Here is a 24,111-nt window from a genome sequence, read left to right as displayed (position 1 = left end):
AGACTATTCCCATTAATAGTTATTGACCAAATGCTTCGTATTTTATAAATACAAAAGTATATGCTCATGATTATATATTAGTTTTAAGTGTTTATTAAAGCTTATCATAGGAATTACTGTTATCAGTGAAATGTTTTTGGCCTTTGATGGATTGATTCAGATAGATGCCAACCGTGTGATTAAGTGAGGATTCATTGTGAATTTTAGTCACGCCCTCTCATAGCTCAGAAAAGCTATGTTAGATTTGTGTCCCAAGTTGCACAACTGATTTCTTTAATGAATTGTTTTTTATTTTTCTGTTGTTGTTATATTTGCAACATTTGCAAATTATGAAGCTATAAAAGGCACATGTGCTGTTTATCTCATCATTTCACAGATTCATCTGCACCAAATTATGTCAGCGCCCATGCAGGAGGACCACCAGTAATTTCACCACAGCTTTTGTTAGGTCATAAGAGGGGCTGTGTTCTTCCCAGGTAGGAGACCTAGCAACACAATGAGGGGCGGATCCCAGTTGGCTTCCTATCCCTTTCTACTCTTCCTTCTGGCCTCCTGACAGCAACTCACTGCCTTCCTTCCCCTTACCACTCCCTGATCTAATGATAGCCACACCCGACATAAATATAGAAAACAAACCCCATTGGAAAGCATGACTTTGTCTTCTCTTCTTTTCCAGTTGCCTGCCCGACCACACATTGACAGAACATTTCTAATTAGTCAGGGCTTTAATTTCTCTTGCATTACTTATTAACACAGGACGAATACTAATAAACTCCATAATTTCATCTTGATTATAGCATCACAGTTTTCACAAGAGCATTAATGTCCTTGTACCATGATTACTGGGATTTTAAGACTGCACTGTTTGTTGGGGTGAGATGCATAGGAGAATGGGGTGGAAAGAGATAAAGCCAGATCATGAGGACCCTGGGAGCTATTACAAGATTTTGTGCACAGGAGTGTTACTGTTCAATTTTATTTTAGAAAGAAAATGGCAGAGAAGAAAATGGTTTAGAAAGGATAGTAAGTATAATGGGAGGAGTTGAAAAAAAAGGGTGTAACGCTAATTCAGAAGAATATATCATGGCCCAGAGTAAAGTAATGACAGGGAGAAGAGAGGTAGAGGGTATTGAGAGAGAGACAGCTCTAAGGTAGAATTCACAAGACTGAATAGGCATTGCAATGTAGTAAGTTGTTGAAGGCAAGATCTAGGCATGAGAATTGGACACATGCTGATTGTTCTGACATTCATACTGACAGTGTTAAAGTAAAACGTTATTATAATTATCCATTTAGAAAAGTCTACGCTATTAATTCTAAGGATCGCCTTAGGATTTATATTGGATGTGACATTTCACAAATCATTTATTTTAGCTCAAGACTTGGCACATAACAAATGCTGAATAAATCACAGCTATTATTATTTCACCATTATTATTATTTTTTTTTTATAGAGAGAGAGTTGAGAGTACTTAAAGCACTTACAGGTAACCACTGAAGTACTAGTGGAGAAAAAATTATGCCAGCATGAATTTAGAATTGAAGAGGCATTCATTTATTTATTTTTAAATGTTTATTTCCTTGGGGGCGGGGAGAGAGAGAGAGAGAGAGGAAGCACAAGCTGGGAGAAAGCAGAGAGAGAGGAAGAGAGAGAGAATCGCAAGCAGGCTCCACACTGTCAGCACAGAAGCAGATGTGGGGCATGATCCCACAAACTGAGATCACGACCTGAGCCAAAATCAAGAGTTGGACACTTAACCGACTGAGTCACCCAGGAGCCCCACGGAGGCATTCTTTTAGAACAGGGCTTCTCCACCTCTACAACTACTGACATTTTGGGCCAGAATATTCTTTGTTGGGGTTGGGAGGGCTGTCCTGTGCATTGTAGTATGTTTAACAGCAAATCTAGTCTCTACCCACTAGATGCCAGTAGCACACACACACTCCACTTGTGACAGTCAAAAATGTCTCCAGAGAGTGCCACATGTCCCCTTGCAGGGGAAAGAATGGGGGTGGGGGCTGTGTGCAAAGTCACTGCTGGTTGATAACTGCTGATTTAGAGTCAAGGCAAGAGGGAAGAGTCATATTTATTAAATGCTAACTATTAGTTGGCCCCTGAGCTAGATGTTTTCACAGACATTATCTAGTGTGATGCTTACAAAAGCCCTTTGTTATTTGTTTTATCCCTTATTTATCTAGGAGGAAACTGAGGCTCCATGAAGTTAACCAACTTTCTCAAGGTAACAACAGAGCAAGGATTAAAATCCAAGTCTGTCTGACTCTTGAATCAAAAACTGGCCTATAGTACACCATAATTTGGTTCCTTAAAAAAGAGGAACCTCTATATAAAGTAACCGGAAGACATTAATTTGAACATACATACTTTGAAGTAATAGAAAATATTATCAGTTTAACGGAAAATACTCTATAAATTATTTTTCTACTATATCAGCAATGTTTTTCACCAAAAATCATATTTAAAATATACCCAAAACTATTTGGTGTGAAACTGACAAAAAATAGAAGAGAATTAATCTCTAAACATATGTCCAGCATATACTGAGCCAACTAAAATTCCATGATGTATATTGTAAAGCTACTTGAAAAAAAAAGGTAGTAATCCAAAGAATTCTTTACCAATATTTAAAATAGCACATTAAAAATTATTATTTCATTTTTCAAATGCTCTAAGCCGTTTTTAGAACAAGGTATGTTTTACATAAATGAATAAATAAATATATTTATACCCAAATCTTATTGAAAGAACCAACTAAAGTTGTATATATTGGCTTATGGAATATTTTTCATCACTCAATCTAAAAGTTTCCATTACTCAAACTAAGAGTATTTTCTATTCAAAATATTTTCAAATGAATGTCTCCTGGATGATATGTATATCAATTTATTTAATCTTCATGATAAACTCATAAGGTAAGAGTACTATCATTACCTTATTTTAAGAAGTGAAACTGAGGTACAGAACTCTTGAGTAACTTGTCCAAGATTACACAGCTAGCATATGGCCGAACTGAGGTTGACTCAGGCTCCAGCGTCCTTGCTGGGAACCATTGCACTTCATTACCATCCAGAGTAGGAAGCTGAGCTGTCAGTCAAGCTCATTTCCAGGCTCAGCTTGAGTCACTGGCCTGACTTGCCCCATTCACTTGATCTAATGTTGATCTCTTGGGTAATATGGGTATCTCTCAAAAATTGCTTGCACCTGGCTGACCTACAACCTACCAAGTTTGAAAAACCTAGGGGCAAATCACCGTAGGCCAGTGATTAAAAAACATGATGGGGCGGGGGAGCGCCTGGGTGGCTCAGTTGGTTGAGTGTCCAACTTCTGTTCAGGTCATGATCTCATGCCTATGGGTTTGAGCCCCACATCGGGTTCTGTGCTGACAGCTCTGATCCTGGAGCCTGCTTTGGATTCTGTGTCTCCCTATCTCTCTGCCCCTCCCCTGCTCGTGTTCTGTCTCCTGGTCTCTCTCTCTCTCTCTGTCTCTCAAAAAATAAAATAAAGTGTTAAAAAATTTTTAAAATGATGAAATTCTATAATTATGTGTTATTTAAAAGGGTATATTTTTGTATGTTTGATGACAGAAATCACAATATCTCCTAAATTTACATAAATGTCTAAGTATTAGTTGGGTAGAGTTTTAATAATACATATTGAATTATGTAGGAGAAGAAAAGAAAAAAGTCAACATACTTCCAGGATTCCTAAGTTCATTTTATGGTGCTATTGTAGAAGAAATGAAAACAATGCATTCATTTGTATCTTAGTTCAAAATATGTACAATATGTGAAAATAAAATCTATACGTTAAAAATATTCAGGAATAACTATATTTATCCAATACAAAGACTTTTATTCTCATGTTTTCCCCTCTGTATTCCATGTTATTGGAATTTTTGTATATGCTCTTTTACAAAATAGGTTACATTTTTTGGCTAAGTCATTTAAAATCATAACTAGATACACAGTGTAGATATCTATGAATTTCATAACCATTCAGTGAAGCCTTATTTAGGTTATTTATGTTGATTTACTTTCTTGAAGAGGTTTTAAATATTTGGCAAAACATAATTCTCTCAACAAAGTTGACATAAAGGATAGAATTAATGTTGACCTGAGGCAACAGAAACATGTAAGAGCCCAAATTATATGGAATGCATGCTAGTTCATTTTATTCCTTAACAGTTCTTATGCTCTGCTATGGGATTTGTGCTGCTCTAAATTTGTTTTTCAGAACAAGGTATGAATATATATAAATGAATATATAAATATATATATCCAAACCTTATTGAAAGAACCAACTAAAATTCCATGATATATGTTGTAAAGCTACTTGAAAAACAGTAGTAATTCAAGAACTCTTTACAAATATTTTAAACAGCACATTAAAAATAATTATTTCTTTTTTCAAATTGTGAATTGCTAATTTTGAGCATCAATGCCCCTTCCTAAAATAACCAAATTTGTGCTATTTACAAAATTCTCAATATGTGCTGAATGCTTGGGAGATAGGAAAGAGTAACATATCTTAATGGTGTAGAAGAATGAGTCCAGGATCTTTCTTTCTTTCTTTTTTTTAATGTTTGTTTATTTTTGAGAGAGAGAGAGAAAGAGAGAGACAGAACATGAACAGGGGAGGGGCAGAGAGAGAGGGAGACACAGAATCAGAAGCAGGCTCCAGGCTCCACGCTGTCAGCACAGAGCCCGTTGTGGGACTTGAACTCACAAATCTTGATATCATGACCTGAGCCAAAGTTGGATGCTCAACCGAGTGAGCCACCACCCAGGTGTCCCAGAGTCCAGCATCTTTCTCAAAGCAATTTTGCTTATTTTAATCTGACCATTCTCTGGTTAGTTAGTATGTAATATGTTATTATAAATAAGTATTTCAATTATTTTTTACATGATGAAGTTTATGAACAATACCTTTGCCAGAAGAGGTACTTTTATTTAGATTTAGTTTGTAAAATGTGTCACCTATTTGGTCTTTGCTACATGGCAAAAACTCAGATTCCATTTTGACAGTTGCTTGGTGAAGCAACATACAGGTTTTTCATCAAGTGCTTCTTCTAATATGAGACAAATGAAATATACCCAAGTACTGGCCGTTCTTCCAGAAATAAAAGGATACTAGCATTGTGGCACCAATATTAAGAGTTCATTATTGGGGCATCTGGGTGGCTCAGTCGGTTGTGCATCCGACTTCGGCTCAGGTCATGATCTCACAGTTCGTGGGTTTGAGCCCCGCATCAGGTTCTGTGCTGACCGCTTGCTCAGAGCGTGGAGCCTGCTTCGGATTCTGTGTCTCCTTCTCTCTCTGCCCCTCCCCCACTCACGCTTTGTCTCACTCTGTTCCTCAAAAATAAATAAATGTAAAAAATTTTTTTTTAAAAAGAGTTCATTATTGAGTGAATTAAAAACCAATTTTTGAGGTGATGAGCCCAAACACAAAAAGATCAAAAGTATAGACCACTTGAAATTGTAGTATAAAATGCAAATCACTCAACTTCTCATGGAAGGTTGGAAAGGATTAGCTGTGGACCTAAAATTCCCTCGGTCAGGCATTCTAGAAGATGAGACAAAGAAGGGAGTATTTAAAAGGCCTCGGTTAATGTGCATCTAAGAGCAGCGACCTCCCACTAATTACATGAGGAGAGATGAGAAAAGGTGACCCAGAAATGGAGGTGCTGCAGAATTAGTGAATATCTATGCAGTATGAGGAAGAAATAGGCCCTCAGAGAGCGTAATAAAGGAACCAGAGTTGCCTGAGCAAACCTAGGAAAGCTGGGGAATTGGAAGCAACTTTTACCTATTGAATCTGCAAGTCCAGGGTCAGATTAGATGCTCCAGTTTTATCACCCACTAGAGAATGATGAGGAAACATACACCTGCTTCTAGCCATGTTAGGTTCCAAATACACCAAACTACATTCATTGCCTCCCAAGAGTATAGCTTTCTCATATTCCATTCCAGATACTTTGCAAATGCCATGCCCTTACCATGAGTAGAGAGGGCCACTCCCTCTGCCCTTCTTAATTTTATCGTTAGAGCAGGTACCATCACATTTATTGTTACATTCTGTCAGTAGCCTAACCGTAAGTACAGAACAAGCCGCATCAGATAGGATGTTTTGGCTTTAGGTAACTTCTGAGCTAAACTCAAACTGGCACATAGATGAGAACATTTATTACCCCACATACCAAGAAGTCCAGAGGCTATGAGAGCCTCAGTCCTAGTATCACAATGAGTCCCTGGGCTGAACTTTTCTCTAAATGTTGCTTACATTCTCATGCTGAGAGGACGGTTCCTGGCTTCATATCTAGGCAAGAAATTATCGAGGAACCAAGGGACCTCTCTTCTAGTGCTCCCTTTTAGGACTGAGGAAACGTCTCACAGAAGCCTCCTAGCAGATGCCTCCTCTGTCTCTATTACCATAATTGGGTTATGTGCCCATTCTTTGACTAGCCACTCACAAGGAGGATGGGATTATCCCGATTGGCTTAGACAGTATAGGATCCATTCCCTGCAACTGGTGATGGGGTCATCTACCTGATTAAAAAAGAGAAGTATGTACCAAAACTTAAATTCAGATTCTGCTGTTTAGGTAAAAAGAGAGAATGGATATTGGATGGACAACCAATAATATCCAATACACATTCCTCAACAAAATTCTTGAGTATAAAAGAGTAAACAACAAAGATGCGTTCATTTTACTTTACCACTTTGTGCCTTGGTTTTTCCTAAATAGAGGGTAGTTCAAGATACTCTCTAATGTAAGAACAATGCCAGTCACAGATTCTGGTCATTGTTAACAAAATGTTGCAATTCTAAATATTTACATTCCTGTGTCAGTGTTGATGTTTTTCACTGTATTTTTACACATCATTTCAATGCTGGTATATTAACTTCTTTGCAGTCATCCTAGTGCTATCTAGATTTTAAAGAAAAGTAATAATCGTGGGGCTCCTGGGTGGCTCAGTCGGTTAAGGGTCTGACTTCGGCTCAGGTCATGATCTCATGGTTAGTGGGTTCGAGCCCGCAGCAGGCTTTATGCTGACAGCCCAGAACCTGGAGCCTGCTTCAGATTCTGTGTCTCCCTCTGTCTCTGCCCCTCCCCCGTTCATGCTCTGTCTCTCTCTCTCTCTCTCAGAAATAAATAAACATTAAAAAAATTAAAATTAAGTAAAAAATAAAGTAATAATCAAAATTTTGCATATGGATTTTGTTGAAGTACTATCATAGCTAGTATGTTCATTGGAGTTTGGGATCCTGAATAAGACTTCATTTTTTTAAATTAATTAATTTTTGAGAGAGAGCGAGAGCACAGGAGTGAGCAAGGGGCAGAGAGAGAGGCAATCCCATGAGGTGCAGAGGGAGATAAAGAGAGGGAGAGAGAGTGCAGAGCCCAGAGCAGGGCTTGAGCTCACCCAAAGTGGGGCCTCAACTCACTGTCCGTGAGATCATGACCTAAGCAGAAGCCAGATGTTTTTTTTTTGTTTGTTTGTTTGTTTTAATCTTTAACGTTTATTTATTTTTGAGATAGAGACAGAGCATGAACAGGGGAGGGGCAGAGAGAGAGACACAGAATCTGAAATACAGATGTTTAACCAACTGAGTCACCCAGGTGCCCCCTAAATTAAGGCTTTAATTTTTCATGGACTATAAGTATTCAGCAGCTTAGCAACCAGCCAATTATTGACCAATAGGAAAACTTACAGGAGCTCATTTACTTATCGAATGAACACCGGATTTTTGGATAAGGTATCTTTTCATTGCTATATGAACTAAGTAAGTCTGTTTTTTAAAAGAACAAAGTTAAATGATGATGATTTTGGAAATAATATAGTGAGTTTGTTGAATGTAAATAACCAGGCACATGAAGAGAAATCAGCCTCCTCCATTCCTTCCCCACCCACTGCCCTTCAGAAACAAAAGAAAGTAAAATAGTTGAGCGCGTGTACCATCCTTTCCTATGTATATAATATGTCTCAAGTCAATTGTGTGAAAATTCAACGACTGGAAATGGGATAGTGTCCACTAACACAAAGCTAAAAGATATTTAAGAATCCCTAATTATATCTTTCCCTGTAGACACATTGCTGATATTTGTGCACGTTCTTTCCTTCAGAGCTGAACACCACAAGAGGCACACGTGAAAAACAAAGATTAGTCAGTCCGGCCATGCTTCTGATGATTTCCATCTTTTTCTAATCAGAGGTCACACACTGTGACCCAGGATTATTTTTGGCAGAGTGTTTAAGAGTTTTAAACTTGTGTGCCCTTAAGTGGTGCGTACACTTTCCATTTCAGTTGCTAGTCGCCTGGGCCTTGAAGGTGATTTGTTTGTTCTCTCAGAAATCATTTCAAGCTCATGAGACTTATACTTTCACTTAATATGAGAAGCACTTTCATTTTCCATTTCCCACTTAGTTAAGAAAAAAAAAGAGAAGACTGAAAATGCCATGTAATATTGAAATGCTTGTATAAACATGGCTGCTTAGGGATTCTGTGCTTTGAGTCGGGACTACTGTTGACAAGCAGACTACTGCTGAAAACTGAAATTATTTCTTTTTAATCAGCTGGTATTTGAAAGTCGAAATTCAGAATGTTAAGATTGGATCATGAGTTCATAATGAACAAAACACAAGCTGTTGGTTGGAAAGTCAAATTTTTGAAAGTTGAGAATAACCGACTAACTGATGATTGTCTAAGCTCGCATTTTAGTTCAGTTCTGCTCTTTGCCTTGGAAAGAACTTGGAGCCCCAGCCAGGCACCCGCTATAGGGGAGGCAGTGGGAGGGCACTGCCTCCTAAACTCTAGCCTCCAAGAGAACCTTTAAGGGCCATACTCAGTGAAATTCCCTGCAGTTGGGGACATGGTGGCTTACTGTCTGCCACTTCCTGAGAAAGTAGATCCGCTTGGGTCACTGGGAGGTGACCACCTGCTTGGCTTCTGACAAGAGGACAAAGGTGTGTGAGTGCTGGGAAGTGCATGCCAGACCACTGAAGGAATATTGATCTGGGGTACTTTACAAGGGATCCTGCCCAAGGGAGTAGTTTGCCACAGCCCAGAAACTGTCAGTTTCAGGTACCACTGGGATAAAAGGGGAGGAGGAGTTGGGAGAGGCCGACGAAGAGGAATTAGACTTGAAAAAACCTACTTTGGAATAATCCATTAAAAGAAAAAAAGTTGACTTTACACACCTGTTAGTACCAGAGGGTACAGATCACGTAAGAATTTTGTTTCTTACTTAAATTAGGAGTATAGAATATTAATACTTTTAAAGATTAGCTTCATCAAAAACATGAAATTAAGATTGTGATTTAACTATAGAGCTATTTAAAGATAAAATAGAACTACCTTATTGTGATGTAGCCATAAGTATTTTAATTTTTTAAACCTAGAGAGATCAATGACTTCCGTCAGTTCCCTGGAAAGGAAAGAAAAAAATTAACATTAGCAACAATTAATTTAATTTAATTTAACAATTAATTAGCAACAACTTATTTATTCATGGGTAAGGTCGGTTATATAGTAGGTCTTTGGAATAACTGTAAAGGCCTCTCTCTTTGTTCTTTCAAAGTTGTTGGCACACCTCTCTACTAATTTCCAAAATACCATCGTTACCCTTCATTCATTTGAATTAAGATTTTGTCAGCCAGTTAAAGAAAATACTTAAGGAAAACATTTGATCACATTCCTAGAAATTTACATCTTATTGTGATTACATTTATTGGCACCACAATTAAAAAAGGAGGCTTGGGGGCACCTGGGTGGCTCCGTTGGTTGAGTGTCCGACTTCAGTTCAGGTCACGATCTCACAGTTTGTGAGTTCGAGCCCCGCTTTGGACTCTGTGCTGAGAGCTCAGAGCCTGGAAGCTGCTTCAGTATCTGTGTTTCCCTTCCTTTCTGTCCCTACCCCGCTCACTTGTTTGCACTTTCTCTCTCTCTCTCTTTCAAAAATAAATATTCAAAAAAAAAAAAAAAAAAGGTTTTACTGGGTACAGGGCAGAGGGGCAAAAGTGAGTGTGGAAGACCTTGGACTTGCACATAAATGTGGAAAACACCATCACCGCTCCTACTTCCACAGTGTCTTTGAGGTTCTTACTTTGGGGTTGTCCAGATCTTGGCCACATTGTACTTAAGACGTGGAAATGGCAGTATGTCAAAAGACAGAAACTAGGTAGTGTTTTATTCTTCCTTTGTTGTTTATTAAATATGGGATCAAAATATCACCATCCTTTTTGAATTATACAGGTGGTCCTGAGTCCTGTTGCTATGTGGCTCACTCAGCAAAGGGACAGGCCTGGGGTGGAGAGGGGGAATTATCAGTGAAGTGGGCAAAATCCTGAGAATAGTCAGCCCTTGACTGCTATGGGCTCAAATATTCAGATCTCTTTTATTTCTAATGGCGGAAACTGTGTGCCCAGGCTGGGTATGTACACATATATGTCTCTATCAAACATTGGCATAGAGCACACACTCTGTGGCAGGCACTTTTCTAAGCCCTTAAAAATTGTTAATGTTAATTAATGTTATATACATTAACTCATTTGTGGTAACATCCTTTCACAAATTTTTGTTTTTTTTTTTTTTTTTTGGCTTTGCGACACTGAGGGACTAGTATTTTCCTATTTTTTGTGAAAACGTATTTTCTAAATCATGCAAACAACATTTCTAAACAAAAGAAACTTTCTCACTGACTTTTCATATGGAGAGATTTCAAAATTCAGAAAAGTTGAAGGAATAGTACATTGAAAGCTTGGATAGCCCTCACAATTTTTAATATTTTGCCACACCTCTGCTCGCTATCTCCAATCTATATAATATATGTCCTTATTGTTTGATAGTTTTCTTGGTGAGCCATTTCAACATAAATTGCAGACTTATCATCGTAGGGCTCTCGCTCTTAAACACTTGAGCATGCGTATCCCTCAAATAGGGACATTCTCCTGCAGAGGCACAATACCATTATCACCCCTAAAAATTAAATTGAATTCAATAGTATCATCTACCATGCTTTTCATATTCAAGTCGTCCCTGTTGCTCCTGCACATCTTTGTTTCAATCCAGAATCCCATCAATATTCATGCACTGCATTTTTAGTTGGTATAACACCTTAGTTTTGTTAAATTTAGAATAGTCACTCCCTCTCCTTTTATTACCTTCACACTGACTTTGTGAAGAGTCCAGGACATTTTTCTGAGAGAATGCCTCACATTCCTGATTTGTCTGATGGCTTCTTCATGATTAAATTCAAGGAGGGCCATTTTTCAGTTACAAAGGTAATGATTGCCGCATCACATTATGAAGCAAGTGATGCCACTTTGCCCCACTCTTGGTGAAGGAAGTTCAGTCATGGGGTTCAGGCTGCATCTGCCAAGTTTCTCCATTGTAAAAGTATATGGATGTTGTCATTGAGCAGTTATGTGTGGGGCAAAACTCTAACGACTGTGTGTATGTCTTGTCCCCCAATAACTTATTCAATGGATTTAGCTTCGGTTGATGATACTTAGTGAATCAGAAGATTTGGGATTATAAAATGCTGATTTTTCTGATGCTCTCATTCTTTTTACACTTATTAGCTGGTATTCTGTTAAGATGGGTAGGTATCAAGGAGGGCACTTGTGAGGAGCACCAGATGTTATATGTAAGTGATGAATCACTAAATTCTACACCTGAAACTAATATTACACTGCATGTTAACCAAGTGGAATTTCAGTAAAAACTTGGAAAGAACATCCACCCCTGCCCTTTCTTTCTTTCAGTCATTCTCTTCCACGCCTTACTTGTATTTGAAGAGTTTTTTCTTAAACCTTTTCCGTTGTTGTTGTTGTTGTTTTGTTTTGTTTTGTTTTTTAATTCTCAGAGTATCCCAAACAAAAGACTTCAAGCAGAGTACATGTCCTTTAGACATGCACTCTTGGTCGTTGAACACTTCTCTGGTACCCAAAATATTCCAGACTCCTCAAATCAACTCCTAATAGGAGACTTATACGCATAATGCATTCTCCTCCACTGTAGATATGCAGCCTATTTCTGGGAAGAATTTGGATCCTGGTACACCTAAATTATTGCACTGGGCAATAATGATAATACATTAACTTCATCCGTTCCCATGAGAAATAAAACAATCATTATGTGGTAGGAGAGAAACTCAAGCCCCACTTAGAGGATTTCCCCAAGGATTTCCCAGAAAAGTTATTTTAATACATTAATACTTTGAAATATCAATTGTGTCAAATTAATGTCATTAATTTTCTTGTACTAGTTGTATTATATAAGGTAATAAAGTTGATTCCCTTTTAAAAGGACTTTCATTCAAGTCAGAAGGGTAAATTCTGCACATAAACCTGCTAGAAATCAATAAAAGGCTGTTGCCCTTTATTTGGGGGTGATGCCAGTGGAAGACAAAGAGAAGAAATCCTACGACTAATGATGGCAATGACTTACGGCGACAATAAAATGTTAGCTCTGTTGTCACAGTATGCATTCTCCATGATTACTCAAGGAAATAATTGATTTTGTTGTTGTTGTTTTATTTTGTTTTGTTTTCCTGTTTGGCAACAGAGACTCCAACAAATAGCCTAGTTTACCCAGTTTAATGGTATCCAGGCAGAGAAATACATATAGTTTTTGTACCCAGATGTATTAAATAATAACTTAGTATTCTTAGGATATAAAATGTATTGTCCTTTAGTTGAGAAGACCAGTATTTACTCACTGTCAGAGGATCAATATTTCTATTTTTTTCTAGTGTTTCAAAGCTTTTCTTATTGTTATCTGCATACCCTTGTACTACACAGATGTTAAAATCATGAAAGGCTTAGAGATGCGATCTTTGGCCACATAAAATATGTATTATTATTACAAAGCTAGTTGATCTATAGAGAGATTCAAAGCATGACTTTAAGTGTGTCAGAATTATCTACTATATCTGTTCCATTCTAAAATATCCATTTTTAAAAATCTTAAATTGGCCAGCTCTTTTTTTTTGTTACTATCAAGAGATTTAGAAACGTTACCAAGATGAATATTTTTCTCTGCACTTATAATCTAAAATACTTATACATCACAAAAGAAATATGTTTATTAATAAAGGATTTCCACAAATCACCAGCAATAAAGTGACTGACTTCAATGATAGATAGAGTGGGACATTTGCTTTAAAAAGTAGCTGAGTTCCAAAGATTACATGAGTCGAAATATGTCTAGCCTATTTTAAAATAATACATAGAATTCATAGGGATTGAAAAGCATGAAAGGGGGAAAGAAGAGTAGGAGTAGGGTCATTGTTATTAAAGTCAAAGTATAGCCGCACAGATGTCACTTGTTGGCTAGTAAAAACTGTGGTCCAGTCCAACCCATAACTTCATCTTCCTCCTACACATGGGGTTCTATCTCAGGCATTGTGACTGCTCTGTAGAAGAGCCGACATTGCCTCTCCCACCTTGGGGAGTTGGAGGGGCATGAAAGGGGGTTGTTACAGGAAGAGGTTTTCTTACTTACCTGTAAAATTAGTATAGGGGTTGTTGGCTAGGGGTATAATATAATAGGATTATTATTATAGTACAGAGGTATAATGAGCCGCCATTCTGTAATAACAGTAATAATATTAACTGTATTAATGCTCACTGAGTGCTTACTGTCAACCAGGCCCTTTACTTTCTACTATCACACCTAATCTTCACCCAACAACCCTGTGAAGCAGATAGCATTGTTATACTCAGGCAGGAGCCATGGTTGGTAAAATACGAGTCCCACTTACATGTGAATTTCAGAGAAACCCAAGGAAGTGTAAGACATACTTAATACTAAAGAAAAATTATATTCATCTGTTTCTCTGAAACTCACATATAACTGGACTTGCTATATGTTTATTTGCTAAATCTGACAACCCTAAGTTTTATGACATGCCCAAGATTACACAGCTGGAAGAGACAGAGCTGGGATTCACACTCAGCCTGGCTCCATAATCTTTGTTTTTATCCATTTTAATTTTGCCTTTCTAATAGAGACGCCAGTGAATGGTAAAGTAATTAGAGGTTGGTACTTGCCTAGCCAGTCCTTGGGGAAAACAATGGAAAAGAACATGTGAATCTGTGAAACATTATAATATGATGCTCTTCTAATTCTTATATAAAGGACACTTACTTTTGAGAAAGGAACAGCTCAAAGACATCAGCATCCCTCTTGTGGCCACATATCTTTAGCTGATCTTCAACTGCCTGATAACATATAATTAATCTGTCAAGCCACATTCCACTGAGCAAAAATACAGAGACATTTGCAGTCAATAACAATAACGTCTACAAGAAGATCAAAAGAAAGGTGAATAAGGAGGCAACCACTCTAAACTAATAAATTTCAACACTACAATTATATATTATTTAATCATTTTTGTGGTTGAATTTCATTATCCTTAATCCTGGGCACAGATGTGTAAATTTTTAATCAAAAAGAAAGAAGTTTGTATGTGTACATACTAACCAAAAGCAAGGTTTTTTTTTTTTTTTTTTTTTTTTGAGAGAGAGAGAGAATGTGAACAGGGGAGAGCCTGAGAGAGAGGGAGACAGAGAATCTGAAACAGGCTCCAGGCTCTGAGCTATCAGCACAGAGCCCGATGCAGGGCTCAAACCCATGAACCATGAGATCATGACCTGAGCCTAAGTTGGACGCTTAATCGACTGAGCCACCCAGGTGCTCCCAAAAGCAAGCTTTTGATTTTCTATGAGGCAGAATGATTTGGCCTTTAAATATTCTTAAATGTTCTTTCAAACATGAAGAATTCATATTTGGTAGCTTTTTCATAAAGCTTACAGAAGATCCTTGGTATCACCATTGCAGGTAGAGTAGGATACAATACATATTATTGTACAGGTGTTTCACATTGTAACTTCTCAATAAACATCAGACCAATGAAAAAGTGAATAGATATTATTTCCCTTTCTTTGCAAAGGAACAGTATCTTCATTTTTCAGGAGTTACTAACATACTTGCACCGTGGGAATTTTTGATGGGAAAGAAGTAATTTTTATTCCCATAGGCTTTGTTTTGAAAATACAAATCCAACAACAGCAATTTGAGTGCTTTGCTTTTTCTTTTTAAGAGCCTTTGCTAAATTACAAAATAACATTTACAAGCCACATGGCCTAAAATGATACGGAAAAATTAAAGCCCATCTATAATTTGCCATGAAGGAGTAAAGCTAACAAGACACAACAAAAGTGGAAAGTATAATTGTTGCACTACTGGAATCTTATAAACATTGTAATTATCAGAGTCAAAACAATCACCAAATTTCAGCTGGGATTTGTCGTGGGTGGTGAGGTTGTATTGTCAGCGATTTATGAAATTTTGACAATAGCTTTGTTATTTAGTAGAGGACGTTAAGAAGAGTTAGATTTAATGGAATGAACAAATATTGAAAGAAGAGAGGAAGATAGGTATACCAGGGATTGAGAGTCACTGTTAATGTATTTCCCAAACTTCCTTTGTTACCTTGTTACACAAGGTGGATCTTGGGGCTTAGCAAACTCATTGGCTCAGGTGGAGGCATTTCCATCAGGGCATTTTGTGACTCTATAAAGAACAAGCTGAATTGGGGGCTTGGATAAACCCACTGGATCAGGCTTAGGCATCTGGATCTGGATATTTTAACTTAACCATCTAAACTATCAGCTTCTACTATAAACAGCCAATTGCAAGTGTGTTAAAGTGTTTGGGATGTTAAAATCCAGCCAAAGTAGAATTAACAATTTGCAGCTCTCCGTGAAAGTTTTAAACAGGCTTTTAACTCAATTCTGCCATTCTACACCTAGCACTCAAAAATATACTAGTCTGCATATGTGCGTGTACCTGCACACACACACACACACACACACACACACACACACAATGTGAAGTTCATTGTTCATCTCAGCATACATTTTCTGTATTTGTGAAATATGCCCCCTTTATTGGAATATAGGTTACATTAACATGTAACTTCACAAGAATATAGTGTAGTAGCTGCAAAATATATAGAGACAGATATCTAAACATATAAAGATATCCAAAAGTAAAAATGCCATTGGCAGTATAACATGTGTTAATACCATTTTTGTTACCAATGACACGTATACACATACATGTGTGCGTTTGCACACACTCCAAGTCGGTAACAAAAGTTATCACTTGAGATCATGGGGGACTTTCATTTTCTAACCTGTACATTTGAAAATAATTTTTGGATATTTTAAGAAGTACATATTAATTCAGTAATTGGAAATTGACACAAACTTTGAAAATTTAGAATAAATATTGTAAGGATTTGAGTCAAATTTTGAAAATGAAGAGATGAAAAGGGAAATTGAAACAATCAGCATAATATGCAAATCGCTGGTGTAATTATTTACACAGCTTTTAATCATGGTATGTTTCTTTCCAACCAAAAATTTGGTATGAATCTAGTAACAAGTATTAATGTCAAAGTGCCAAAGAACACGAAAACGTGCCAAGAAGTTTCAAGTTTCAGAGCATCCGTGGTGGAGCAGTTCCAGGTCCCAATCAACACACAACTTCACGAGCAGCATATCCCTTTCATCTAAAGAAGCACAACAAGCATTCATTCCCTGAACTCTGTTTCTATTGTGGTAAAATATATATAACATGGAATTTACTATTTTAATGGTACAGTGCTGTGGCATTGAGTGCATTTACATGGTAGTGCAACCGTGGCCACCACCCATCTCCAGAAGTTTTTGTTCTTCCCCAGATGAAACTCTGTACCCGTTAAACACCAACTTCCCACTTTCCCCCTTCCTCCAGCCCTCCGGCAACCATCCTTCAGTTCTCTCTCTCTATGGATTTGACTACTCCAGGTACCTCACCTAAGCGGAATCAGACAATATCTGTCCTTTTATGCCTGGTTAATTTCACTTAGCATAATGTCTCCAGGGTCTACCCATGTCGTATTGTGTGTCAGAATTTCCTTCTTTCTTAAGGCTGAATAATATTTTTTCATAGGTATTTACTACATTTTGTTGTTCCATTTCTCAGTCTATGGACACTTGGGTTGCAGCCATCTTTTGGTTTTTGCCAATAACGCCGCTATGAACATGGGTGTACAAACATCAATTTGAGTCCCAGTTTTCACTTCCTTTGAGTGTAATATACTCAGAAGTGGGATTGCTGGATCATATGGTAATCCTATGTGCAATTTTTTGAGAAAACACCATACCATTTCCGTAGCAGCTGCAGAAAACAGCATTCTCTAAGATGAACCATTTTTAAAATAGTGGTTCCATCATTTGCTGAACCACAGACCCCCGAGTGCTTAGTTCAGGTGGTGACTAGTTTACTTTATTAGACTAGCAAATAAATGTAGTGATGAATCAGGTAAGGTGTCCGCTGTCTGTGAGCAAAGCATTTACTCAGAGAGCACAGGACACACAGAGCTGTAAAGGAAGGTTACAGGTGTTAAGGGATATGGGACAATGAGGATATGCTCTGATGAATACAGAGGGAGAGGAAATTACTGTCAGCCTAGGAACTCCACGAACATTTCAGGGCATGAGTGACAGGCTGACCTGAAAGGGTAATGAGAAATTAAAAACAGAATATTGATGAGCGTGCTTCTAATCAGAAGGGAGCAAATACACAATGGAGAAGAAGCAAGGAAAGAAAGTATGACACATGTATGGTTTGTGGTCTTTGAATGCAGGGAAAGGCCTGTGGAAGGTAATTGTGAGAAATATACTAAGAAAGGTGGATTGGCGTCATATTATCTGTGCTCGGAAGTGTGCACTTACTGTGCAAACAAAACTTTTATAGGCCCGAAGAACTCAAACTTAAAATCACATGTTGTATGTAATCTGTAACTTAAAATCAATTTCATTTTATAAGATATATATGAAATACATATTTTAGCAACATGATAAAGTCAGCGCAAGAGAGTCCAACAAAGTTCTCTTTTTTTCCCGTCATAACTACATCCATGCTTTTAAACACTCTCCAACATCAAGTTATTTGAAGGACATTTTTCTTCCATCTCTTTTGGTGCCCTTGCTGTGCTGGTACTCTAAAACAAGGGGCTTGAGAACTCTGGAGTGATTAATTCAGCACTGGACTCCATTCTGGGGCAACAGGAATTAAGGGATGTTTACACTGCAGAAAAGTTGTGACAAAGCGAGGCCTCAGGAAGAAGACTCTAGCAGGCGGAACAGGTACGATCGGCTGAGGCGCAGAGACAATGGCAGGTGGGAGGCACGGCTGCCACTGGCAAATCGGGGCAAGGCCCCAGGAGAGTCGCAAGCGGGAATGAGTGGCAAACAGACAGGACAGAGGGTGTGCGGAGAGAACGGATGGCAACTGGCAAATAAGAAGGTTGAGAACGAGGGCGAGCAAAGTCACAGGTGGTGATGATCATGTGAGGACGTGAAGAGGAGGAGGTGTCTTGGAAGGGAAAGTGAATTCAGCTGGAAATGCTGAAACTGTGGCGCTGGCGGCTGGGACACACGGGTCGAGACATCCACCAGAAAGCTGCAGGTGGAAGTGTGGATCTCACCAGAGATGTCAGGGTGGGTATGCACAGCGTGGTGAGTCAGGTCCCTACAGAGGAGGGAGCGGGACCCTGGTTAGATGGTCGGCAGGTGTCTCTATTTAGAGAGAGGAGGGAATTGGGCTGGGAGAGCGGAAGGAAGAAGGTTTGGGAGAATGCTCACAAAGTTCGGAGAAACAAGAGCAGAGTGGGAGGCAAGAAAGCAAATTTCAAGAAGGTAGAATTTGTTATTTTTTTTAATGTTTTTTATTTTAATTTAATTTAATTTAATTTAATTTAATTTAATTTAATTTAATTTAATTTAATTTAATTTTACTTTTGAGAGAGAGAGAGATAGAGAGCAATGGAGGAGCGGGGTGGGGAGGGGGGGCGGACAGAGGATATGAAGCAGGTTCTCTACTGTCAGCAGACAGCCTGATGCAGAGCTTGAACTCAGGAACGGGAAGATCATGACCTAAGTGGAAACCAAGAGTTGGATGCTTAACTGACTGAGCCACCCTGGTGCCCCTCAAGAAAACAGAATCTGAATCTGCAGTGTTATGTAAGGTAGTAGGTAGAGGGTATTACTCAGAAAAGGTGTTGAATCTGGACAACAATGTCAGTTGTCTGATGAGTGGGAACAGATTTCCAATTAACTGGTTAACAAACCAGGGAAATAAAAGCAATCCAACATGGAATTGGGGTGTGGGCAGTTCTGGCACAGGGAGGATAGCAGCAAGCTTCCTCCACTGCCCTGATGCCTTAGGATCTAGATAAAACAGAAAAAAAAATGTCTGATAATTGTGGAATTGTTAAATCCCAGAAGAATGAAGTCTATATCAGAATCTGTAGAAGAAAGATTCTCTTTGATGATTTATGTATTCTGATGATAGATAAACTCCTATAGCTACATGCAACTCACATGCACCATAGCTTAGTTAGGACTTACTGTCAGGAGCTTCAGTTCCTTACAGAACCCCAGCCTTGATTTCCATGGTAGCCCCAACCCTTTCCAGAGAAACCCAAGAACCCTTCAACACTTGGCTAGCTCCTATGTCTAACACTTCTAACATTTTTTTCCCCACTCAAACATTCTTTAAGCCTTTATCTTAACTGCCCTCAACTCTGCTTGTACTGTCCATCAAAGAAGAAATGCCATTTCAGGGAATGGCATTTCCGGGTTATATATATTTGTTGGAGAGTCAAGACTTCAAGATTATGTCTTTCTCGCCTACTCCCTAAACTGCCATTTATATATATGCGGCAGATGGCAAGCCGGAAAAGGTTCATGTCGGTCCACTAGTGTGGACCAGAGGCACCCCCAAACCCTACCCCGGAGATTACGGACCCCGAGCCCCAGCGCAGGGCCTGGGGTTTGCCGTGGTTGCAACCCCTCTGGCCCGACCCCACTTGGTGGCCTCCAACTGACTGGGGCTTTGGCGCAGGAATCCAAGGGTTCGTGGCCTGGAGAAGAGGGCACCACTCACCCTGAGGCTGATCTCCAGAGCAGTTTCCGGAACACTGACTACGCGCGTTGAGTGTCTGAAGGCGCGGGCCAGATGGTTAGGGGCCCAGGCCATCCGGGCACCCAGGAGGCCAGCAGCACCTCCTATCCAGCCAGCCCAGCCCGCAGCTCATTGTTCTGTTACCAACAGTTACCGCAAACTCGGCAACTAAAAACCAATCCAAACTAGGGAAGATTTGAAGGCAGTCGCTGACTTCTGTGACGTTTTCACGTGTGGCCCTGCAGCGTCCATCACGTTACACCCTGGACACACTCCTGTTTCCCCGGGGTGCGGGGAAGCGTGCTGTGGATGCCAGAGAGCAGGTGATCAGCTATATATACCAGAGTGCGAGAGAGCACCCCAAAGGCAGCCTCCCAGTAATAATAATGTCATTGATTTGAGCTCTAAGTATCAGAAAACGCAGCTCTCTGAAAATTAGATGTATCACTGACCACCACGAGGAGGCTGGGGATGAAGGTACACCGCGCAGAACCCTAGTGGAGCTTGTAGGAAAAAGGAAAAAATCAGTACCGCTAATCCTGCCTTTATTTAAAATTTTGACATTCCACCTCTCATGCTGTATTAATTTTGAATTTCTTTTTTTTTTTTTTAACGTTTATTTACTTTTGAGACAGAGAGAGACAGAGCATGAACAGGGGAGGGTCAGAGAGAGAGGGAGACACAGAATCCGAAACAGGCTCCAGGCTCTGAGCTGTCAGCACAGAGCCCGAGGCGGGGCTCGAACTCACGGACCGTGAGATCATGCCCTGAGCCGAAGTCGGACGCTTAACCGACTGAGCCACCCAGGCGCCCCTAATTTTGAATTTCTAAGAAAAAATATTGCCTAAGACATTTATTTTGATTGCTGACTTTGAATACCTTACGTTTCTGAACTAAGGCCAATGTCTAACTTGCTTAATCCTAGACCTAGTCTTAGGATGGGCACGGAGGTGGCATTACGGAGGAGTCCCACGATTCCAGGTGCACAGAAAAATGGAACTCTTGGCGGATCTTATTGTGAAGAGCATGGTGGCTGAGTAGCTGAGAAGTCCTCCCTCTGACAGAAAATGGGTAAGTTGAGTCGCTGTTTTGCAAGTCTCTTCCAATCTTTAAGTCTTTTTTTTTTTTTTTTTTTTTTTTTTTTACTTGTTGGATCCCCTAGTTCCACTGGAACCTCTTGCATAGGCTGTCATGTGATCTTGTTCATGTGAGTTTTGTTTCCCTCTAGCTTGGGATGCTTGAGATCTGTCTGTGCCATCACTATTTTCTGCCAAGGCCGAGTACACTGCATTCAGTAAACGTTGGTTCAATTGTATGAGTTGGTTGCATAGGTCCAAGTTTGAACTTGAAATCGAAAAATTAAATGTAGCTTTTAGAAATAAGTGAGGCTACTTGCATTAAAAAAAAAAATGCTGGTGTTGGGATAGAGTGTTCAAAACTGTCTCAGTAGAGAAATCAAACACATACTCTTTTAGTACTTCTTAAAAGTATTTGGGTCTGGTGGAGGTGGGTGGGTAAGCGTCTACCCAGTTATCACAGGAGTAATTATCTGAGAGTGTTTGTTGAAGTGGTTTTTATCCCAGAAGTAAAAATCAGTTGAGAGGAATGATCCACTGAGAAAATGCATGAAATAATTTATTGGTCCCTTTTTGCTGTTAATATGAGTTATATAATTCCAGATTATCATTCATGTAGATGCTACATGAAAAAATGGGAGTACATACTATTTGCTCGCTTTTGTACATTATACACATGTGAGTATTAGAATCATATGCAAAATACTTTTATGGAGCATCTTACATAAGTAAACTACTAAGCAGATAATTTCTACTAAGATTACATTTAAAACTTTTATCCTTATTTAAAAAATCTTTTTACTTACTGTTGATTAAGAAGAAGAAAGAAATTAAAAAAATATATATTTTAGTAAAGGAACTCAGGAACTCATTTATTATAGGGTCTTAATGTGTTCTCTCTTGGAGAAAAATTCACCATTTAACTGATCATGAGGACTAAAATAATGCAAATTTAATTATGGAATGTCAAAGATGGAGGTTAGTGAAGTACTTTTTTGGTAAAGGAACATCATAGAAATCCTCACATGGGTGGTATCATGTTTTTATAAAAGAAGCATCCTTAGCAGAGTGAGCAAAGAGATTTTTTTTTTTACCTCCATGAGATGGGAGTCTAGCCTGAGGAATTCAGCTTGAATTTCGAAAAATCCATGTAAAATGTACATTCTGCTTTACAATCAATCTTGTTTTAGTATAAAAATAAAGTTGCTCCCCCTAACTTCCCTCAAATCTTTGAGTAATATTTACATTGAGGCAAGACACCCTGTGTTTATCCTGTGGCTTTACCTCCCTGGCACGCTGCCATTGCCTGCAGGGGTATGCATACCCCAGTTTGAAAGCTCTATCGTATCATGTATGTGGCTTTGGATAAGAAGAAAGAGCCTGTGCTCCAAGTCAGGGCATGTGGGGTTTGGTCTCAGCTCTGACATTAACTAGTTGTTGGCCACTGTCAGGTCACTTAATGTCTCTGCGCATTAAGTGTTCCTTTAATAGTAAAACGAAGAAGTTGAAAGTTTAGCACAAAAATCTATTATTTAATTACATTCTTCTAGACAGGTAATGTGTGTTATTCTCAGAATGAAAGATTCTTGTTGAGTTGTTGACATGTAATTGTTTTTTAAGAACCATTTTTCAGTGGAAAATATGTGAGAAAAAAATATGCATGTGATGGTTATCTTTAAAGCTAAATAATTTTTTTTTAAATATTATCTTCCTAATTTTGCCCTGAGTAATTAGGGCAGTAATAAGGCTGGATGCTATTTTTCCAAGTGAGTAAAAAATATTTATCATATAAAATCATCATTATCTGTCATTTTCTACTGTAAAGAATGTACAGAGAATGAGCAACATAATCACCCACAATCAAAGCATATTCTTATATGTATAAATATACCTTTTTATGATATTTGATAAGCAGAGTATCAACATTTTCATTGTTTTAAGTTTTGGTAAAATGATATATCATTTTAATTGACAGCTACAATTTTTTTGTTTGTTGACACAAAATGAGAATGAAATAGAATATTGAGAATTCATGGAATTCTCCGTGAGTCTTTCATGTTACTGCAAGTCTTACAGGAAGAGGCACTGACTGCTTTTATTCAGGACTATATTTAAAATTTTTATAATGAATAGCCTTGGAAGATCTAGTGTCTGCCTCCTGAGCAAAGAGTAGGTGTATTTTTGGTTTTTTACTAAGCAGCATAATAAATGTAATGTCCCCCTTACGATAAAGATGAGACCAGGCAGGCTTTTACTGCCTAGGATAAAATATTTGGGTTTTCTAAGTTCAGGGTTCCTCTTCTCCAACACAACCCATTATATGTGACCACATCATCTGGCCTGATTCTCAGGTCTCTGGAAATTGTGGCTGGAGGAATTGGTGCAAATACGCATACTCTGGTTGTGCTTGTTACTGTGAATACTAAACTGTCCCTAGTCTCTGACCCAGAACTCTCATGTCATCTTCCAGCCTCTATGAAACTGTGGCTCACTCACTTGCTTCTGCCTATGTAGGTTTTTTCCTTTTAATGAAAAGTGTCCATATAATTTATTCAGCCTTCATATTTCTCTTTACCATCTCATGAACTTCCGTCTTTTAAACTCAACTACTGAATTGAATTTTTGTATTATATTCCATTGTAATTATTCTTATGGTTTATTTATTCATTACTACATTGATGGACATTTATGTTGGGCCATTTTTTTTTTCTTTTTTGCTGTGATAATCAATGCTGTAATAAATGCTTCTGGATGTTACATCAGGTGAAATTCCTTGATGGTATTAATGAGTCATATCTAGGGATGTTCCTATCTCTATAGGATGACATTTTATTGAATTTTGCCAAACTAATTGGAGGAAAATTTTATCTCAGTGCTTTAATTTGTTTAGTGAAGATGAGTAGCTTTGAAATGCCTATTAGTTATCTGTATTTTTTTTTCTTTGATTTTTCTTTTTTCTTTTTCTTTCTCTTTTTTAATTTACATCCAAGTA

At 38.4% G+C, this 24,111-nt stretch overlaps 2 protein-coding genes across 4 annotated transcripts in view; one reads left to right on the top strand and one right to left on the bottom strand.

Annotated features, from left to right (window-relative positions):
* The window catches only part of LRRC72 (leucine rich repeat containing 72), a 41,994-nt gene extending 21,818 nt beyond the window's left edge, over nt 1-20,176 (bottom strand). The window contains exons 1-3 of the mRNA XM_045494989.1: nt 20,026-20,176; nt 14,173-14,246; nt 9,379-9,448 (exon numbers count right to left, since the gene is read on the bottom strand). Coding sequence (XP_045350945.1) covers nt 9,379-9,448; nt 14,173-14,246; nt 20,026-20,118 — 237 coding nt within the window. The 5' untranslated portion in view covers nt 20,119-20,176. The remainder of the gene's footprint in view (nt 1-9,378; nt 9,449-14,172; nt 14,247-20,025) is intronic.
* Nucleotides 18,454-24,111, top strand: part of SOSTDC1 (sclerostin domain containing 1) — a 69,066-nt gene continuing 63,408 nt past the window's right edge. Inside the window, exons 1-2 of one of the 3 annotated variants that reach the window (XM_045494992.1) lie at nt 18,454-18,578; nt 20,969-21,114. In XM_045494992.1, coding sequence (XP_045350948.1) covers nt 21,111-21,114 — 4 coding nt within the window. In that variant the 5' untranslated portion in view covers nt 18,454-18,578; nt 20,969-21,110. Of the gene's footprint in view, nt 18,579-20,348; nt 20,367-20,394; nt 20,521-20,968; nt 21,115-24,111 lie in introns of those variants that run through there. The other 2 variants (XM_045494993.1, XM_045494991.1) reach the window with 2 other exon arrangements.

Source organism: Leopardus geoffroyi, chromosome A2 (genome assembly GCF_018350155.1).
Source record: "Leopardus geoffroyi isolate Oge1 chromosome A2, O.geoffroyi_Oge1_pat1.0, whole genome shotgun sequence".
NCBI lineage: Eukaryota > Metazoa > Chordata > Mammalia > Carnivora > Felidae > Leopardus > Leopardus geoffroyi.
This window is presented reverse-complemented; position numbering and strand designations above follow the sequence as displayed.